At 45.7% G+C, this 21551-nt stretch overlaps 1 protein-coding gene across 3 annotated transcripts in view; it reads left to right on the forward strand.

Moving 5' to 3' along the window:
* The first annotated feature begins 8492 nt into the window (after nt 1-8492).
* Nucleotides 8493-21551, forward strand: part of LOC144495228 (uncharacterized) — a 98019-nt gene continuing 84960 nt past the window's right edge. Inside the window, exon 1 of one of the 3 annotated variants that reach the window (XM_078215307.1) lies at nt 8493-9057. In XM_078215307.1, coding sequence (XP_078071433.1) covers nt 8601-9057 — 457 coding nt within the window. In that variant the 5' untranslated portion in view covers nt 8493-8600. Of the gene's footprint in view, nt 9058-9467; nt 9513-21551 lie in introns of those variants that run through there. The other 2 variants (XM_078215299.1, XM_078215311.1) reach the window with 2 other exon arrangements.

A 21551-nucleotide genomic window follows, 5' to 3' on the forward strand; every position in this document is an offset into this window, starting at 1 on the left:
TAGGATGGAAGAATATAATATTAAGGGTAAGACACTTGGCAGTGTGGAAGAAGAGGGATCTTGGGGTCCAGGTTCATAGGACGCTCAAAGCGGCGTCGCAGGTAGAGGCTGTGGTTAAGAAGGCGTATGGAATACTGGCCTTCATCAATAGAGGAATTGAGTTTAGAAATTGGGAGATAATGCTGCAGCTGTATAGGACCCTGGTCAGACCCCACCTGGAGTACTGTGCCCAGTTCTGGTCGCCTCATTACAGAAAGGATGTGGAAGCCATAGAACGGGTGCAGAGGAGATTTACGAGGATGTTGCTGGGATTAAGTGGTATGCCTTATGAGGATAGGTTGAGAGAGCTACGTCTATTCTCCTTGGAGAGGCGAAGGATGAGAGGTGACCTGATAGAGGTGTATAAGATGTTGAGAGGTATTGATAGAGTGGATTCTCAGAGGCTTTTACCCAGGGCTGAAATGGTTGTTCCACAGGAGCAGGCTGAGGGTAAGGCAGTGTGTTTGTGCTTGTGATTTATTTATTTATTTTTCAGTTAAATTTGTGTAAAAAAGTCGGAGGTTTTTTTAAATCCAAAACAGGAAGTAGGCCCAGGAGAAGCCTGGGAAGGTTTTTGGAGGGTTTAAAAGCAGGCCACACTTTTGAGCGGGCAGCGTCGGGAGTGGGCAGCAGAGTGAGCAGGGAGTAGAGTGTGAGTTGTGAGGGCTTTGGCTCACAGGGCTTCGGGGGAAAGGGCAAAGCGGGGTACGTTTTTTTTTCTTCTCCATTCCTATAAAGGAAAAGGGTAGCTATGAGTGTTAGGCCAGTTTGTTGTTTTCGGTGTGGGATGTGGGAGTTCCCGGAAACACCTAGCCGCCCGGAGGTTCACATTTGCGCCAGGTGCGTGGAACTGCAGCTCCTGAGGGACCGCGTCAGGGAACTGGAGCAGCGGCTTGATGACCTTAGTCTAGTCAGGGAGAATGAGAGACAAATAGACATGAGTTATAGGCAAGTAGTTACACCGGGGCCTCAGGGGGAAGACACATGGGTTACAGTTAGGAGGAGTAAAGGTCATAAGGGTAACGTACCAGAGAGTACTCCAGTGGCTGTCCAGGGCTCGGCGACAGGTGTGAGAGGGGAGAGGTCTGAGCAATTAGTGGTGGGGTCACCTGTGGTTGTCCCCCTCCAAAACAGGTATATTATTTTGGATAGTGTGGAGGAGGATGACTCTCCAGGGGTAAGCCACAGTGACCAGGTCACTGGCACACAGTCAGGCTCTGTGATCCGGAAAGGAAAGAGAGGGATTAGGAGAGCAATAGTGGTGGGGGACACGTCGGTTAGAGGCACGGACAGGCGATTCTGTGGGTGCGAACGGGACTCCAGGATGGTAGTCTGCCTGCCTGGGGCTGGGGTACTGGATGTCTCCGAGCGGATAGGAGGCATATTAAAAGGGGAGGATAAAGAAACGGATGTCATTGTACACATTGGTGCAAATGACGTACATAGGAAGAGCAGGGGGATCCTACGAGGGCAATTCAGGGAGTTGGGAAATAGGCTAAAAAGTAGGGCCTCCAGAGTGGCAATCTCTGGGCTGCTCCCAATGCCTAGGGCCAGTGAGGCTAGGAATAGGGAGATAATACAATTAAACGCTTGGCTAAAGGACTGGTCCAGGAGGGAGGGATTCATATTCCTGGATCACTGGGAAGTTTTCAAGAGAGGAGGGCACCTGTACAAGAATGGGTCACAACTAAATTGGGAGGGCACGAATATCCTGGCTGGGAGTTTTGCTAGTGCAGTTCGGGTGGGTTTAAACTAATATGGCAGAGGGGTGGGGATCAAAAAATTAGGTCTACAAGTGTAGAGGTTGGGGACGAGCTTGGGGCCAGGACAAGGCTGGCAAAGAAGAAGAGCACTCTGGGGGAGGATGACCTCACTGACCCTGGAGGTCTGGAGTGCATCTACTTCAATGCAAGGAGCGTAGCAGGTAAGACAGACGAACTTAGGGCCTTAATGCTTACGAGGAATTTGGATGTGGTTGCGGTAACAGAGACTTGATTGAAAGAGGGACAGGACTGGCAGCTGAGTATTCCGGGGTACAAGTGTTTTAGACGAGACAGAGGAGGGGCCAAAAGAGGTGGGGGAGCAGCAGTATTAGTTAGAGAGCATATTACAGTGGTGCAGAGGGAGGACAATTCAGAGGGGTCGTGTCACGAGTCACTGTGGGTGGAGCTCAGAAACAGGAAGGGTGCAGTCACTATGTTGGGGGTATACTACAGGCCCCCCAACAGCCCAAGGGAAGTGGAAGAACGGATATGTCAGGAGATAATGGATAGGTGCAGGAAAAATAGGGTTGTTGTAGTGGGAGACTTCAATTTCCCTGGTATAGACTGGAAATCGCGTAGGGCTGGGAGTCTGAATGGGGAGGCATTTGTAAAATGCGTACAGGAAGGTTCTTTGGAACAATATGTAGATAGCCTGACTAGAGGGGGGGCTATACTGGATCTGGTACTGGGGAATGAGCCCGGTCAGGTCTTCAAAGTTTCGGTAGGGGAACATGTAGCAAATAGTGACCACAATTCTGTTAGCTTTAGGATAGTGATGGAAAAGGATGAGTGGTGTCCCAAGGGTAAGGTGTTGGATTGGGGGAAGGCTAACTTTAGTGGGATTAGGCAGAAATTGGCAGCTGTTGATTGGGAGAGGCTGTTTGAGGGTAAATCCACATCTGGCATGTGGGAGTCTTTTCAGGAACAGTTGTTAGGGCTGCAAGATAGGCATGTGCCTGTAAAAAAGAAGGATAGGAAGGCGAGGATTCGAGGATAACCAGGGAAATTGAGCGATTGGTCATAAAGAAAAGAGTGGCGTACGTTAGGTCCAGGCAGCTAAAAACGGAGGGAACTTTGGAGGAATACAAAGAAAGTAGGAAAGAACTCAAATGAGGAATTAGAAGGGCAAAAAGGGGTCACGAATTGTCCTTGGCAGACAGGATTAAGGAGAATCCCAAGGCATTTTATTCATACGTTAGGAACAAAAGGGTTGTCAGGGAAAAAATCGGACCTCTCAGGGACAAAAGTGGGGAATTATGCTTGGAGCCCAAAGAAGTAGGGGAGATTCTAAATGAATACTTTGCGTCGGTATTCACAAAGGAGAGGGATGTGTTGACCGGGAGTGTCTCGGAAGGGAGTGTTGACCCGTTAGAGAAAATCTCCATTACAAGGGAGGAAGTGTTAGGTTTTTTAGGGAATATAAAGACTGACAAATCCCCAGGGCCTGATGGAATCTATCCCAGGCTGCTTAGGGAGACGAGAGATGAAATCGCTGGGCCTCTGACGCAAATCTTTATCTCGTCACTGGACACAGGTCCCAGAGGATTGGAAGATAGCTCATGTGGTTCCGTTATTTAAGAAGGGTAGGAAGGATAACCCGGGAAATTATAGGCCGGTGAGCTTGACGTCCGTGGTCGGGAAGTTGTTGGAGAGGATTCTTAGAGATAGGATGTAAGAGCATTTAGAAAGGAATAAACTCATTAACGATAGTCAGCATGGTTTTGTGAGAGGGAGGTCATGCCTCACTAACCTGGTGGAGTTTTTTGAAGAAGTGACTAGAATGGTTGACGAGGGAAGGGCCGTGGATGTCGTCTATATGGACTTGAGTAAAGCGTTTGACAAAGTCCCTCATGGTAGGTTGGTGCAAAAGGTTGGATCTCATGGGATAAAGGGGGAGGTGGCTAGATGGGTGGAGAACTGGCTTGGTCACAGAAGACAGAGGGTGGTAGTGGAAGGGTCTTTTTCCGGCTGGAGGCCTGTGACTAGTGGTGTTCCGCAGGGCTCTGTATTGGGACCTCTGCTGTTTGTGATTTATAAAAACGATCTGGAAGAAGGTGTAACTGGGGTGATCAGTAAGTTTGCGGACGACACGAAAATGGCTGGACTTGCAGATAGTGAGGAGCATTGTCAGAGGCTACAGAAGGATATAGATAGGCTGGAAATTTGGGCAAAGAAATGGCAGATGGAGTTCAATCCAGATAAATGCGAAGTGATGCATTTTGGTAGAACTAACGTAGGGGGGAGCTATACGATAAATGGCAGAACCATAAAGGGTGTAGATACGCAGAGGGACCTGGGTGTGCAAGTCCACAGATCCTTGAGGGTGACGGCACAGGTGGAGAAGGTAGTGAATAAGGCATATGGCATGCTTGCCTTTATAGGACGGGGCATAGAGTATAAAAGTTGGGGCCTGATGTTGCGGTTGTATAGAACGTTGGTTCGGCCGCATTTGGAATACTGCACCCAGTTCTGGTCGCCACACTACCGGAAGGACATGGAGGCTTTAGAGAGAGTGCAGAGGAGGTTTACCAGGATGTTGCCTGGTATGGAAGGGCTTAGTTATGAGGAGAGATTGGGCAAACTGGGGTTGTTCTCACTGGAAAGACAGAGGATGAGGGGTGACCTAATAGAGGTGTATAAAATTATGAAAGGCATAGATAGGATGAACGGTGGGAAGCTTTTTCCCAGGTTGGTGGTGACGTTCACGAGGGGTCATAGGTTCAAGGTGAAGGGGGGGGGAGGTTTAACACAGATATCAGAAGGACGTATTTAACACAGAGGGTGGTGGGGGCCTGGAATGCGCTGCCGGGCAAGGTGGTGGAGGCGGACACACTGGGAACGTTTAAGACTTTTCTAGATAGCCACATGAACGGAGTGGGAATGGAGGGATACAAAAGAATGGTCTAATTTGGACCAGAGAGCGGCACGGGCTTGGAGGGCCGAAGGGCCTGTTCCTGTGCTGTATTGTTCTTTGTTCTTGTCACGAGAGGCCACAGATTTAGGGTGCTGGGGAGTAGGTATAGAGGAGATGTTAGGGGTACGTTTTTCACTCAGAGGATGGTGGGTGCGTGGAATCGGCTGCCGGTAGTGGTGGTGGTGGAAGCAGATTCGATTGAGTCTTTTAAGAAACTTTTGGATAGGTTCATGGAGGTTAGTAAGATAGAGGGTTATAGATGAGCCTAGAAGGTAAGGAAATTGTTCGGTGCAACTTGTGGGCTGAAGGGCCTGTTTGTGCTGTAGCTTTTCTATGTTCTAATGCTACTGCCTTTCCAGGATATGCTCATGTCTCTGGAGCAAGGTTTTAATCAATTACTCATGATTCAAGAGGCAAGTGTGTTCCCATGTTGACATTTCAATTAATTGATGCAACCTGAACTGGCCTGATAGGAATTCCTCCTGTTCTACAAGTGGTCTTGCCTGCTCCAGTGTCAGTCTACACCTTACACTGTTGTTTAAAGTGAATTTCTGGAACATGCTCTTATTGTTTTACATTTGTGGTGCAAATCTGGTTCACATCCTGTGCTGCAGTGGTTGTCTTGCTGTTTTCCACTTAATCTGGTGGTTCTAAATTGACTATATTCCCAGAATAAAATCTTCAGATTTGTCAGAAAGAATATACCCAATATTACCTTCATACATCTGGTGACCTTTGTGCGCAGCTGAATCAGGATTTACAGAATCCTTGAATATGCAGATACAAAGGGGGGCGGGCGGAGGGGGGGAGGGAATATTCATTAGCAATTATAATCACCAGCACCAAGAGAAAGGTACTTGGAAAACTATTAGACCTAAAGGTTGACAAGTCCCCAGGCCCTGACAGCCTGCATCCTCGGGAGTGCAGAGTTAGTACTGGCATTGGTTATAATTTTCCTACATTCCTGAGTCTGGAAAGCTCCCAGTGGACTGGAAAATTCTAAGTGTAACACCTTTATTCAAGAAAGGAGGGAGACAGAAAGCAGGAAACTATAAGCCAGTCAGCTTAACATCTGTCATGGGGAAAATGTTAGAATTCATTATTAAGCAGGATACAGCAGGATGCTTAGAAAATCATAATGGGATCAGGCAGAGTCAAGATGGTTTTGTGAAAGGGAAATTGTGTTTAATTTGTTAGAGTTATTTGAGGAAGTAATAATTTAGATAAAGGAAAACCTACAGATGTGGTGTACTTAGATTTCGAAAAGGAATTATAGAAAGTGCTACACCAAAGATTACTACACAAAACAAGAGCCCATGGTGTAACTAACATTATCATGGATAGAAAATTGGTTAGCTAACAGGAAGCTGAAACTAGGAAAAATTGGTCCTTTTTGGATTGGCAAGCTGTAACGAGTGGAGTGTCACAGGGATCAGTGCTGGGGCCTCAACCATTTACAACCTTGGATTAAGGGACTGAATGTATGGGGTTGCTAAATTTGCTGATGACACAAAGCTAGGTAGGAGAATAGGTTGTCAAGAGGACATAAGGAGCCTGCAAAGGGATGTAGATAGGTTAAGTGAATGGGCAAACATTTGGCAGATGGAGTACAATGTGGTAAAATGCAAACTTGTCCACTTTGGCAGAAATAATAGAAAAGCAGTGTGCTATGTAAATGGAGAGAGATTGCAAAATGTATTGCCTCACACCTGTCTTCCTTGAACTTCATTCGAAAACTATTTATCTATTCTGGAGTTTATTAATACCCTCCTGTAATTATTTGCAATCCTCATCAGAATTGACTATCTCCCACATTTAAGGGGCAATTCCCCTATCCCGACCTGCTAATTTTTTTGCGTGTCGGCCATTTTGAGAGATTCACGCATGCTTTCCCAAGGCGTCTGCATCTCTGGCATAGTTGGGACCACACTGGAAACCAGCGGGAACAGCAGGTAAGTGGCTGGGGCTAACCCAGAAATGCTCGTGGGGGCATTTTCTAAATGCATTATACCCTTCAATGTTTCATTTCCAGTCTTGATATTTCTGTAGCCACATTTCAGTAACCCCTACTATGTCTTGATGCTTTCAATGCATGACTATCTCCAGCTCTGCTATTTTATTATGGACATTGTGTGCCTCACTGTACAGGCATTTTAACTTATTTTTAATAGGATTTCATCTCATTTTACTATCATTTTAGGCTCCCGTTCTGTAACTTATTATTCCTTTGCCATCAATGTCTTCCCTTACCTTATTTTTTCTTTTGGAAACAGAGCCTAGCAGAAGAACAGAGGGCACTTCCCAGCCCTGTCCCCGACCAAGGTTCAATGGCCTCCGGTCCCACTGGCGAGGCCACCACATCTGGTTCTTTAGAGAAGGAAATTTGTCATCCTGATTTGATTTGATTTATTATTGTCACATGTATTAGCATACAGTGAAAAGGATTGTCTCTTGTGCGCTAGACAGACAAAGCATACCATTCATAGAGAAGGAAATGAGAGAGTGCAGAATGTAGTGTTACAGTCATAGCTAGGGTGTAGAGAAAGATCACCTTAATGCAAGGTAGGTCCGTTCAAACGTCTGACAGCAGCAGGTAAGAAGCTGTTCTTGAGTCGGTTGATACCTGACCTCAAGACTTTTTTATCTTTTTCTCGATGGAAGAAGGTGGAAGAGACAATGTCCGGGGTGTGTGGGGTCCTTAATTATGCTGGCTGCTTTGCCTAGGCAGCCGGAAGTGTAGACAGAGTCAATGGGTGGGAGGTTGGTTTGCGTGATGCATTGGTCTACATTCACGACCTTTTGTAGTTTCTTGCGGTCTTGGGCAGAGCAGGAGCCCATACCTGGTCTAGCCTACGTGTGACTCCACACCCACCACAACGTGTCTGTGTGGAGTTTGCACATTCTCCTCGTGTCTGCGTGGGTTTCCTCCGGGTGCTCCGGTTTCCTCCCACAGTCCAAAGATGTGCGGGTTAGGTTGATTGGCCAGGTTAAAAAATTGCCCCTTAGAGTCCTGGGATGCGTAGGTTAGAGGGATTAGCGGGTAAAAATATGTGGGGATAGGGCCTGGGTGGGATTGTGGTCGGTGCAGACTCGATGGGCCAAATGGCCTCCTTCTGCATTGTAGGGTTTCTATGATTTCTATGAACGTGGTTGACTCTTAACTGCCCTCTGAAGTGGCCCAGCAAGCCACTCTGTTGAAGGGCAATTAGGGATGGGCAACAAATGTTGGCCTTGCCAGCAATACCCACATCCAATGAAAGAATTTTTAAAACGTCTCAATGATTTTTCCCTACTTCCTTTCAAGGTCCCACGTATTTTACACAGCCGTAATATAAAAGCAAAATACTGCGGATGCTGGAAACCTGAAAGAAAAACAGAAAATGCTGGATATGCCCAACAGGTCTGGCAGTATCTCTGGAAAGAGAAACAGAGTCCAAGAATCCAACTTCTTCAGAACAGTGTCCTGGAGATTTATCTCCAATTCTGAACAACCCTATGATCACTGTCCTCTGTTCTGTTACACATCCCTCGTTTTAATTGCTGCATCTCTGGTATGCCTTGAGATGGAAGCTCTTAGATTTCCCTCTCTGCCATTGTTCTCTATCGACTGCACTGGTTGAAACTTTGAGCGTGCTTTTGAACATTTGGGTTGTTGATATTTGTCTGATAAGCTTGTATAAATGTTTGACGAGAGAAGCACAATGCCAGTTAAAGGCATTGGTTTGTATTCTTTGTCTCCAGGGAAATGAGGTGTGCAGGCAAAAAGCATTTCCTGTACCTCAACAACTGGGCGAGCAAATAACGTGTGGGTGTGACTGAAAGGCACCGTGTTCAGTTAATGTGCGGACAGTCTTACATTTCAGAATTGTTGTGTGGGCTGAAGGATGGCAATGGCAGGTTTCAGCTCCGATCAGGATTCACCGCCAGCCAGAAGAGCGAGACTTACCGAGAGCTCACACTCCAACTTTGACGTTGATTTGATAAAAAGGACACTGTCTGTGAGAATCAGCGATCACTTTGTTCAGACTGTCGGCGGGATTATCTGCCCGTTCGCGATAGCAGGGGCGAGTGTTTGTGTCCTCAAGCAGCTGCACTCCATGGCGTTACCTGGTGTCCTTAGAGACGTGGCGGAATTTTTCGGTGTGATCTTTGTGGGAATGAGAGGCGGCAGCATCGTGGTCGAGTTTCAGGGAAATGAACCACTGAGCCAGCTCACCCGTCAACACGTTCTCCAAAAGATCCAGGCCGAGCTGCTGAAACTGATGCCCGCTGGTAACTTCAGGGTGGAGAGGATTCGGAACCCTGCGAAGGCTAAAAGTCCACAGGAGCCGCTGGTCTCAAGTAAGTGGCTTTAATCACGGGGGGCGGGGTGAATATTCTCATAGATACAGGCTTCCCTGATCCACACAAGTGCAGCTGCCCAGTGATACAGCTGCTGGCTTAGGACAGGGACAGAGCTGCTGAATCCCTGTCCATTATGGGGGAAATGTGTTGTTGTTTTTGTTCTGTGAGAGATGATTTGAATAACCAACGTCAAGCTTTTCCCTCGGGAGTGCTCAGGTGGATGGTGACGTTTCTCAGCTGTGTGGAGGCGCTTGCCGAAGCTGCCCATTAGTGTCCAAGCGCTTGGTTGTTTCCGGAGGGATCCAAAGATGAGTCGGGGGGGAGCTCAGATGGTGACATTCTGGTCTGCGCTGGCACGTCTAAAACAAAGAAAGATAATTGTTTATTTAAGCACTCCCCCCGATAATTTGAAAGCGTGTGCACTAGCATGTTCACACACAAGGAAAGCACAGGTTGGGGAAAATCATGTACTTTTACAAGTTATTAACCAAAATGTAGCAGTTCATATTTAACACTGAAGAGGGAAGTGCAGGTCTGATGAAAGGCCTTCCTCACACCTGAAATGCTGTTTAGGTAAATTCAACCTCTGGATGCAGAAACCTTTTGCAGGATTTCCCGGAAGAGATGATCTTTCTGTCGTCACACAATCAATTTTTTGTAGTCTCATCACCAGGGGTCACTTTGCCTCCAACAGCCTTGGAGATCTTACCATGTTACATATTTTAGATTTTTCCCAGACACAGCAGATCTTGCTGCCTTTTCCATGTTTTCCCTTCCCTTTTCTCTGCAGACAACACTTTTTCTTTGAAGAATCAAGAGGGCAAACATGGCTGCTCCATCATGTGACTCCCCACAGTGTGTGTTTCTTTACCAAATTTGGCGCTGTTCTTAGATTGAACCACATCCTGCTTTGTTTCAGAGTTACCGTTCTATTGATTTAAGACACCCAGTTGTAATCTGTGCAGCTTGCTGGGTTACAACAGTTTCTTTCTTTCAAAAGACCCATTCAATTCAGGAGTGCTTTCTGATGGGTCTCTCAGGATACTTTTGATTGAGTGTGGTTTAGTTACATTTCTGATACAGGAGTCAGCTGAATCACTATCAGCTGGAACTGATTAATTAAACAACTGGCTTCATCCAGTTTCTAAAGCATTATTTTTGGGGCCATTAAAAAGAGGTAACTTTCAGTACTGGTTGGTGAAACAAGAGTGCTTTGGAGTTGAGTGAAAACAGGGAGGAGGGGAAGCTGAAAGACTTAGTGCAGAGCTCAGGCCAGGCAGGAGTGGACCATGTAGGCAGGAGTGGACCATGTATGCAGGAGTGGACCATGTATGCAGGAGTGTGCCCAGCTGCAACTCTGGATTGACTCACTATGGAGCATCCGTGATGCTGAGGACATCATGGATAGCAGGTTTAGTGAGCTGGTCACACCCCAAGCAATGGCTGCACAGGTAGAAAAGCATTGGGCAATCACCAGGAAGAGTAATAGCCGTAGGCGAGTAGTGCAGGAACACCCTGTGGGCATTCCCTTCTCAAACAGGTACACTGTGTTGGATACCGTTGAAGGGGATAGCCTCTCAGGGCAAAACAGCAATAGACAAGTTTGTGGCACCACGGTTGACTCTGCTGCATAGTTAGGGAGGAAAAAGACGGAGAGTTTTAGTGATATTGTCTCAATTATAAGGGGAGCCAACAGGAATTTCTATGCCCGCGAATGAGACTCTCGAATGATATGTTGCCCTCCCTGGTATCTCAGAGTGGCTCAGGTCATTCTGAAGGGGCAGGGTGAACAGCCAGTGGTTATGATGCATGTCGGTATCAATGACCTGGGTTAAAAAAAGGGATGAGATACTGCAACAGGAATTTAGGCAGTTAGTTGTAGATTAAAGAGCAGAACGTCTAAGGTTGTAATCTCTGGATTACTTTCAGTGCCATGTGCCACTGAGTATAGCAATAGGAAGACCAGTAAGATGAATGAGTGGCTAAGAATTGGTGTAGGAGGGAGGGCTTTAGATATTTGGATCATTTGTAGAATTAGCATTCTATTGATTTAAGACACCCAGTTGTAACCTGTGCAGCTTGCTGGGTTACAACAGTTATCTTCTTTCTTTCAAAAGACCCATTCAATCCAGGAATGCTTTCTGACGGTCTCTCAGAATATTTTTGATTAGGTGTAGTTTAGTTGCATTTCTGATACAGGAGTCAGCTGAATCACTCTCAGCTGAAGCTGGTTAATCAAAGAACCGGTTTGATACAGTTTCTAAAGCATTGGGTGCCACAGTGGTTAGCACTGCTGCCTCACAGCTCCAGGGACCCAGCCAAGGATCACAGTCTGTGTGGAGTCTGCACGTTCTCCCCGTGTCTGTGTGGGTTTCCTCCGGTTGCTGCAGTTTCTTCCCACAATCCAAAGATGAGCAGGTTAGGTGGATTGGCCATGCTAAATTGCCTTTTAGTGTCCAAAGATGCGTAGGTTAGGGGAATTAGTCATAGGTGTGTGGGGATGGGCCTGGGTAAGATGATCTTTGGCTCGATGGGCCAAATGGCCTCCTTCTGCACTATCGGGATTCTATGATGCGTTGCACCTGAACGGGAATGGTTGCTGGGAGGTTTGCTCGTGTTCATGAGGAGGTTTTAAACTAATTTGGCAGGGGGTGGGACACGAAGTAGATCTTTAGTTGGGAGTGAAATTCAGTCCAATGTAGAAGGAAAGCTAGGTTGGTCCAGAGAAGCGATGGGCGTGATAAGGCACATGGAAGGATTGGAAGGCTAAATTGCATCTATTTTAATGCAAGGAGCCTGTCTAGTAAGGCAGATGAACTTAAAGCATGTGGAAATATGATATTGTTGCAATCATTGAGTCATGGGTGAAAGGACAGGACTGGCAACTCACTGTTCCAGGGTATGGAGGTTTCAGGTGAGGGATGCAAGAGAGGGGAGGGCATGGCATTATTGATAAAAGAGACCATCACCTCAGTAATGAGGGAGGATGTCTTTGAAGTTCTTCAAATGCAGCCATATGAAGTGGAGCTTAGAAATAAAAAAGGGGCGATCATTTAGCTGGGATTATGCGTTGGCCTCCTAACAGTCAGAGGAGGGATATGTAGGCAAATCACAGAGAGGTGAGAGAGGAATAGGTTTATAGTAGCATTAGCTATGAGGAGAGGTTGGAGAAACTTGGTTTGTTCTCACTGGAACGTAGGAGGTTGAGGGGCGACCTGATAGAAGCCTACAAGATTATGCGAGGCATGAACAGAGTGGAGAGTCAGAAGCTTTTTCCCAGGGTGGAAGAGTCAATTACGAGGGGGCACAGGTTTAAGGTGCGAGGGGCAAGGTTTAAAGGAGATGTATGAGGCAGATCTTTTACACAGAGTAGTGGGTGCCTGGAACTCGTTGCTGGGGGAGGTAGTGGAAGCGGATACAGTAGTGACTTTTAAGGGGCATCTTGACAAATACATGAATAGGATGGGAATAGAGGGATATGGTCTCCGGAAGGGTAGGTGGGTTTTAGTTAAGTCAGGCAGCATGGTCGGTGCAGGCTTTGCGGGCAGAAGGGCCTGTTCCTGTGCTGTAATTTTCTTTGTTCTTTGTTCTTAGTAGGGGATTTCAACTTTGCCAATGTTAACTGGATTCGCCTTAGTGTGAAAGGATTAGATGGTGTGGAATTTTTAAAATGCATCTAGGAGAGCTTTTTGTGCCAGTACATGGATAGTCCAACAAGGGATGGGGCATTGCTAGACCTAATCCTAGGAAATGAAGCTGGGCATGTGGTTAAAGTGTCAGTGGGCTAGCATTCTGGGGATAGTGACCATAATTCAAAGTTTCAAAGTCATTATGGAAAGGGATAAGGATAGTGCAGAAATCAAGGGGGCGATTCTCCCAAAAAAGTTCTAGGTGCTAAATTCATGGGTAAACTGGTGTACATCAGTGGGAATTCACACTAGAATCTCCCACACTCTGTGCAATGCAGGAGCCACAATCATGAATATCATTAAAAGCTTGGAGTGGGCGGGGCCTATTCACGCCAGCGTCTGACAGTTCCGGGTCTCAGTGCATGCACAGTGGCCCCGGACTATCAGCCTGCAGTTTGCTGGCCAGCTCGATTACTGGCCAGCCCGGGAACCCCGCATGCACATGCGATTCTCCTGGCCCACCACGCTAAACAATTAGCGCATCAGGATGGGAGAATCGCCATCCAATTGTCTGAATTGGGAGAAGGCCGATTTCAATATCATTCGACAGGATCTGGCAAATATAGACTTGGAGCAGCTACTTGCAGGCAAATCTACATTTAGAAAGTGAGAGTTATTTAAAAGTGAAATAGTGAGAGTTCAGGGCCAACATTATCCTCGAAGAATGAAGGGCAAGAGCAGCAAGTCAAGGAAATCCTGGATGTCAAGAGATACTGAGGGTTTGATAAAGAAAAAAAGAAGCATATGGTAGGTACAAAGCACAAAAAATGGGGGAGATCCTTCAGGAGTATAGAGATTATTGGGGGGGGGGGGTGTGCTTAGAAAGGAATTTAGGAGGGCAAAGAGGGTCCACAAAACATTGTTGGCAGATAAGATTAAGGAAAACCCCAAGGCATTTTGTAAGTATATTAGCAGAGGCGGCATGGTGGCACAGTGGTTAGCACTGCTGTCTCATAGCGTCAGGGACCCAGGTTCAATTCTGGCCTCGGGTGACTGTGTGGAGTTTGCACATTTTCCCCGTGTCTGCGTGGGTTTCCTCTGGGTGCTCTGGCTTCCTCCCACAGTCCAAAGATGTGTGGGTTAGGTTGATTGGCTATGCTAAATTGACCTGAATGTTAGGGAGATTAGCAGGGTAAATATGTCTGTTTATGGGAATAGGGCCTGGGTGGGATTGTGGTCAGTGCAGATTCGATGGGCCGAATGGCCTCCTTTTGCACTGTCGTGATTCTATTCTGTGATTCTCTGACCAGGGAAAGAGTGGGGCCCATTAGAGACCAAAGGGTAATCTGGAGCCAGAGGACGAGGCTGAGTTTTAAATGAATATTTTTCATCTGTATTCATTAAGGAGAAACACATTGTAGTTGGAGATTTCAGTTGGGACAGTGAAGTTCTAGATGTTAAGATTAATAAGGAGGAGGTATTAGATTATTAAATGTTTCAGCAGGCATAAAGGTGCATAAATCCCCAGGGCCTGATGAGATGGATCCCAGACTGCTATGGGAGGCGTGGGAAGAAATTGTAGGGTCCCTGACAGAGATATTTAAATCTTTGCTGGCCAGAGGTGAAGTGCCAGATGACTGGAGGATAGTTAACGTGGTACATTTTATTCAAGAAGGATAGCAGGGATAAACCAGGTCATGACAGCCCAGTTAGTCTAACATCAGTGGTAGGGAAATTAATGGAAAAAATTCTGAGGGACAGGATTAATCAACATCTGTGAAGCCAGGATTGATCAGGGATAGTCAGCACAGATTTATTGATGGGAGGTCCTATCTGATGAGTTTTCTGAAAAGGTAACAATATATTGATGAGGGTAGTGCAGTTGATGATGTTTACATGGACTTCAGTAAGGTTTTGACATGGTTCCAAATGGAAGACTTGTCCAAAAGGTTCGGGCCCATGGGATCCAGGGTAAGTTGACAAATTGGATCAAAAATTGGCTTGTCAATCAGAGCCAAAGTGTAATGGTGGAGGGTTGCCGTTGTGATTGGAAGCTTGTGACAAATGGTGTACCATAGGGATTAGTGCTGGGACCCTTGCTTTTTGTTGTATACGTTAATGACTTTGATGTGAATGTAGAAGATATAATTAGTAAGTTTGCAGATGATATGAAAATTGGTGGTGTTGTTGATAATGAGCAGGATAGTCTTAGGCTACAGACTGATATTGATCAGCTGGTAAATTGGGCAGAGCAATGGCAAATGGAGTTTAATTCTGATAAGTATGAGGTGATGAATTTTTGGAGGTCTAATAAGGGTTGGATATACACAATGAATGGTAGGACCCTAGGGAGTATTGAGGAACAAAGGGACCTTGATGTACAAGTCCATAGATCCCTGAAGATAGAGCATAGGTAAATAGGGTGGTGAAGAAGGCATACAGAATGCTTGCCTTCATTAGCCGGGGCATAGAGTATCGGAGCAAGAAGATCTTAGTACAACTTTATGAAATATTGATTAGGTCACAGATGGAGTATTGCGTGCAGTTCTGGTTGCCACACTATGGGAAGGACATGATTGCACCGAAGAGGGTGCAGAGAAATTCACTAGGATGTTGCTTGGGATGGAAAGTTTCAGCTATGAGGAGAGACTGCATATGCTGGGTTTGTTTTCCCTGGAGCAGAGGGGGCTGAGGGAGTATCTTATAAAGGTATACATAATTATGAGAGGCATAGAGATAGGTAGATTGTAAGAATCTTTTCCCCATGGCAGAGGTTTCTAAGGCAAGAGTGCATAGATTAAGAGTGAGGAGTAAGTGATTTAGAGGGGAACTGAGGAAAATATTTTTCACCCAGAGGGTGGTGGAAATATGGAACATGCTGCCTGAGAGGGTGGTGGAGACAGGTACTCTCGCAGCATTTAAGAAGTATCTGGACCCTAGGCATAGTAGCCTATGGTCCAAGTGCTGGTAAACGGGAGTATAGATTGGTACTTGATGTATGGCATAGATATAGTGGACTGAAGTGTCTAATTCTGTGCTGTATGACTCTATGACTATATGATATATGTAATTTACACTTTTTAAGTCTGGAACACACCTTTTCTCCTTGTGAGACAGTGGATCAGTTCTTGTATTACACGTACCAGGTCACCTGGTGGTCATTTTGTGTCCATTTTAAGTCAAAGATTCCACATTGAATAGAGTTCATATTTTTAAAGTCATGGTTATGACATGCCTTTACTGGTGTGATGTAAGTGTACCTTTTAAGAGTTTAAAAAAAAAATTATGCTTACAGCCTTAGGTGACGTCATTGTTGGGAGGAGGAAAAAACTGTGGGCAGGTCAGGTGACAGGGGTTCATTTTCAGTTTGGGAGTTGGAGTGTTAGCAGCATCAAGCTGAAAGGGAAATCTCTCCCTTTTCTTGGAAATTCTGTTGTTTTCCTGAAGGGTGAAAATCTGCTGTCGTTGGGGCTGGACCTAAGTATCTCTGGTGTTTTGAGAAGCTGTCTTGTCTTCAAACTGTTCGGAATGAATCCAGAGAACTGCAGACTTCTACCAAAGGACTTAAATTTCCTTACGACATGAGCAGTGGACTTTGCTGTATTGAACCTGTTTAAAGGGTTTTGTCTATGGCAAGGGTTTTGTCTTCGTTAAGGATTATACATTATAGTGGTTGTTTTGTTTCTTGTTTGGGGTAATTGATAAAAAGTATTGCTAATTTTCTTACTATACATGTTAACTATATTCTTAAATAAATTTTGTTTGATAAAAGCTCCCTAGTGGGTCTTTTGAATCATACCTGAAGTGGAACATATGCTTATCCTAGCCAAATTGAAGATGCAAAACTCATGATTCAGGTGGGCTTCATAAAACACTTTGGAGTTTCTAACCTGAACCATAACACTGGGCATGATACTGTGCGACATGGTCCTGAATTTGATCAGTGGTACGCCATTCCTGATAGCGAATCGGGAAGTGCACTCCATTTCCGCGCTCTTGCTTTTTCCCATTTCCCACGTGATTGCAATTAAAATTTAAAGATATGCATGATCTGTGATGGGGGATGCTGTTCATTGGTGAAACCTGCTGTCAGCTGACTATGGGTGAGCTATGAAAGAACCTTCTGGTCAAATAGGGAGGTTCTGCATTATGGTGAAAACTTTCCTGCCAACTACCTGCTCTCAATAAGTCATTTATTAATGGCAAAGGTAGCACAGGGCTTTTCTTTCTTCAGATTTTAATTTCAAAGAACTACAAAGAGTCCACATTTGATTAGTTTCACTTTATTCATGCATGCATCATCATTACTTGCCTTTGAGCTCAGTCAGAGATGTGAGTGTATCGACACATCTCATGGTTGGGTTGCAAGAATGGTTACAGGGAGTTAGAGATATTCCTTTTATTGTGCAAGAAAAAATGGATGGGATTTTCTGGCCGCGCTCTCCCCAAAACTGGAAAATCTTACCTGAGGTCAACAGACCTTCGCTGGCCCCACTCCCCTGGCTCCCCGCCCGCCACGATTCCCGAAGCGGGCCAGATGGGGAAATTCCGGTCAACGTGTTTTTGTGTTCATTCTTTATTGAATGTTCATGTTACTGTCCAGTGTTGTAATCAGCATTCTGTGGACGTGGCTGAACTTGCTGGCTCAGGTGACCCTCCCTTCTATGCATTATTAAGGACATTGTCTGATATCACTCATGGCAGGGATAACTGGAATGTTGTCGCTGAATTCAAACCCCACAAGGACGCTGCCAGGCAACCACCTGAGATGGACCCACATGTGGACAGCACTGATCCTTTCCCTTCTGACCCCAGGGGTGGCATGGGGGCACAGCGGTTAGCACTGCTGCCTCACAAGGACTTGGGTTCGATTTCAGCCTTGGGTGACTGTGTGGAGTTTGCATGTTCACCCTGTGTCTGTGTGGGTTCATCCAGATGACCCAGTTTCCTCCAACAGACCAAAGATGTGCAAGTTAGGTGGATTGGTCGTTCTAAATGTGTGGGTTTATGGGGATAGAGTGCAGAGGAACCTGGGTAAAATGCTGTTTCAGAGAGTCAGTGCAGATTTGATGGGCCAAATGGTGTCTTCTGCACTGCAGGGATTCTATGATTCTATGATTTTCTCACCTTGCCCTCAACGTACAGGACATCATGCACTTCCCACTTCGCGTCTGTATGCCCAGCCCGACCCTCTGCCCTGGCCTGGATCCTTCTTTTGCCCCTCCATGCACCTGAACTGCAACCTTTCAACCTCCACCACCACCCCCACAACCTCTGCATTGCTTCCAATGCAAGTATATCCCTCCATAAGTAAGGAGACCAATGCTGTACACAATACTTCGGGTGCAGTCTGACATGTACCCTGTACCGATGTAACAATACTTCCTATTTATACATTCCATCTCCCTTGCAATGAAGATCAACATTCAAAGAACAGTATAGCACAGGAACAGGCCCTTCAGCCATCCCAAGCCTGCGCGGATCATGTCCTAGCCAGACAAACCGCCTGTATCCCTCTTTTCCCCGTCTGTTCATGTGTCAATCCAGACAGGTTTTAAATGTCACTAACGTATCTGCCTCAACCATCTCATTTGGCAGTTCATTCCAGGCTACCACCACCCTCTGTGAAAAAAAGCTTCCCCCGCACATCTCCACTGAACCTTTCCCCCCTTACCTTGAACTTGTGCCCCCTTGTAATTGTCATTTCTGCCCTGGGAAAAATCTTCCAACTGTTCACCCTATTTATACTCCTCATAATTTTTAAACTTCTATCAGGTCACCCCTCAGCCTCCATCTTTCCAGGGAGAACAATCCCAGTTTATTCAATCTCTTATCATAGCTAATACCCTCCATGCCAGGCAACATCCTGGTAAACCTTTTCTGTATTCTCTTCAAAGAATTGGACACAGTATGTGGCCTAACCAATTTTTAATATAACTGTAACATAATTTGCCAACTTTTATACTCGATGCCCTGTCTGATGAAGGCAAACATACCATATGCTTTCTTCACCACCTTTTCCACCTGTGCTGCCACTTTTAAGGATCTGTGGACCTGTACTCCCAGATCTCTGTGTCTGAGCTCCAGATGGTTCTGCCATCTATTCTATAGCTCCCACCTGAACTGGATTTACCAAAATGCACCACCTCGCATTTGTCCAGATTAAATTCCATCTGCCATTTCTCCACCCAATTTTCCAGCCTACCTATATCCTGCTGTATTCTCTAACAATCTTCATCACTATCCGCAACTCCACCAATCTTAGTATCATCTGCAAACTTGCTAATCAGACCAGCTATGTTTTCTTCCAAGTGATTTATATGTATTACAAACTACAGAGGTCCCAGCACTGATCCCTGTGGAACACCACTAGTTACAGACCTCCATTCAGAAAAATACCCTTCCACTGCTATCCTCTGTCTTCTATGGCCAACATGGAGAAGAACCTGAAGAAGGGGCTTGGAGCTCCGAAAGCTTGTGTGGCTTTTGCTACCAAATAAACCTGTTGGACTTTAACCTGGTGTTGTTAAACTTCTTTCTATGGCCAAGCCAGTTCTGAATCCATCGAGCTAGTTCACCCCTGATCCCGTGTGATTTAACCTTTTGCATCAGCCTGCCATGAGGGACCTTGTCAAATGCTAAAGTCCGTGTAGACAACATCCACAGTCCTTCCCTCATGAATCATTTTTGTTACTTCCTCAAAAAACTCAATTAAATTAATGAGACATGACCTCCCTCATACAAAACCATGCTGTCTGTCGCTAATAAAACCATTCAGTTCCAAATATGTGTAGATCCTATCTCTAAGGATCTTCTCCAACCATTTCACTATCACTGACATCAAGCTCACTGGCCTATAATTACCCGGGTTAACCTTGCTACTCTTCTTAAATAACATGGATAACATTGGCTGGCTGTCCTTCAATCCTCTGGGACCTCACATGGACAACAAGGAAACAAAGATTTCTGTTAGAGGCTCAGCAATTTCATCTTTTGTCTCCCTCAGTAACCTGGGATAGGTGCCATCTGGCCCTGGGGATTTGTCTACCTTATTGCTTTTTAATACACCTAACACTTCCTCCCTTGTAATGGTGACTTGCTCTAGAGGGTTTACATACCCCTCCGAGACACCGTCAATCAACATGCCCCTCTTCTTTGTGAATACCGATTCCATTTGCCTTCCTGATTACTTGCTGAACCTGCATGCTAACTTTTGTGATTCATGGACAAGGACACCCAGATCCCTCTGTAGTGCAGCAATCTGCCCTTTCCAATTCCCAGACTCCTTGCAAGCTGCCTTCTCCTGTTCCCCTCCTGTGTAGAGTTCAGCATGGAAAACCACTCACCTCAGACAGAGCTGCACAAAGCCGACTGCTGCACATCACCTTTAAAAGAATATGAGCTGGGTGCCATTGGACTCTTGTGCATTGCTTACTTTTGAAGATAGCATGTAATTAAAAAAAAATTAGGTTAATGAGTATTCATGCCTTGCAAATGTACTATAAGAATGAATTGCCATAGGACAGTCTGAGGCTAGATGTAAGCACAATCTCTGATATAATCTTTGCATCTCAACCCGCCATGGCAATCAAAAATTTGTATCCTCCCTTATCTATTCATCCTGCATATCACGTTTCCTGTTCCTGTGGGCTCCAATAAACACCCCCTCCCCTCCCCACCATTGTGTGTGATTCCGGGTGCTATGGTTTTGTGGCAAACTATATGCATCAGTTATTCATCTATTGCTATGAATCAACATTAGAATCGGAGTAAGATCATAACATCATGAGAAATAGGAGCAGGAGTGTGCCATTGGGCATATTGAGCCTGTTCCACCATACAGGAAACTTATGGCTGATCTGATTGTGACCTTAATAGCGTTTACTTGCCTGTCACCCTTGACTCCCTTGTCAATTAAGAATTTATCTAAATCAGCCTTGAATATAATCAATGGCCCAGCCACTGCGGCTGAATTTTCTGATCGTTCACACCAGTGGGGTTTTCCCATCCTATTGCAGTGAACGGAGATTTGGCTTGTCACCAAATTCTCTGCCTTTGCTGCATTTGGAGTGAGCGTGAACGGACAGTAAGATTGCGCCAATCTGTTCACTGGGGAAAAGAATTTCAAACATTGACTCCCTGAGAGAAGGAATTCCTCCTCATTTCAATCTTAAATAGGAGTTCTCATCTTCAAACTGTGTCCCCCCTATTTCTGGATCTTCCCCATGAGGAGAACATCTGCCCAGCATCTACCCTGTCAAATCTCTCAATCTTTTATGTTTCAATGGTATTACCTCTAATTCTTCTAATTGGTATATATCCACTTCCTCATAAAACAATGCCTTAACCCAGGAATAAAAACAGACAATGTTGGAAATACTCTGCAGGTTTGGCAGCATCTGTGGAGAGAGGAACAGAGTTAATGTTTTAAGTGCAATTTGACTCTTCTTTGGAACACTTGATCCCAGGGAGGTGATAGCTGAGTGGTATTATCACTAGACAATTAAGCCAGAAACTCAGCTAATGTTCTGGGATTACAGGTTCCATTCTCACCATGGCAGATGGTGGAATTTGAATTCAATAAAAAATATCTGGAATTAAGAATCTACTGATGACCATAAAACCCACTGTTGATTGTCGGAAAAACCCACCCGGTTCCCTGATGTTCCTTACCTTGTCTGGCCTAGATGTGACTCCAGAGCCACAGCAACCTCAACTGCCCTCTGAAAGAAGACTCTCTGGTCTGGGCTATAGGTGACTCCCTGGGTCTGGGCCCCACATCCTTCCTCCTCCTCCTCTCCTCACGTCCCTCCTCCTCCTCTGACCCCTGCGTCCCCCTCCTCCTCCTCCCCCCACGTCCCC

Source organism: Mustelus asterias, chromosome 1, assembly GCF_964213995.1.
Source record: "Mustelus asterias chromosome 1, sMusAst1.hap1.1, whole genome shotgun sequence".
Classification (NCBI taxonomy): domain Eukaryota; kingdom Metazoa; phylum Chordata; class Chondrichthyes; order Carcharhiniformes; family Triakidae; genus Mustelus; species Mustelus asterias.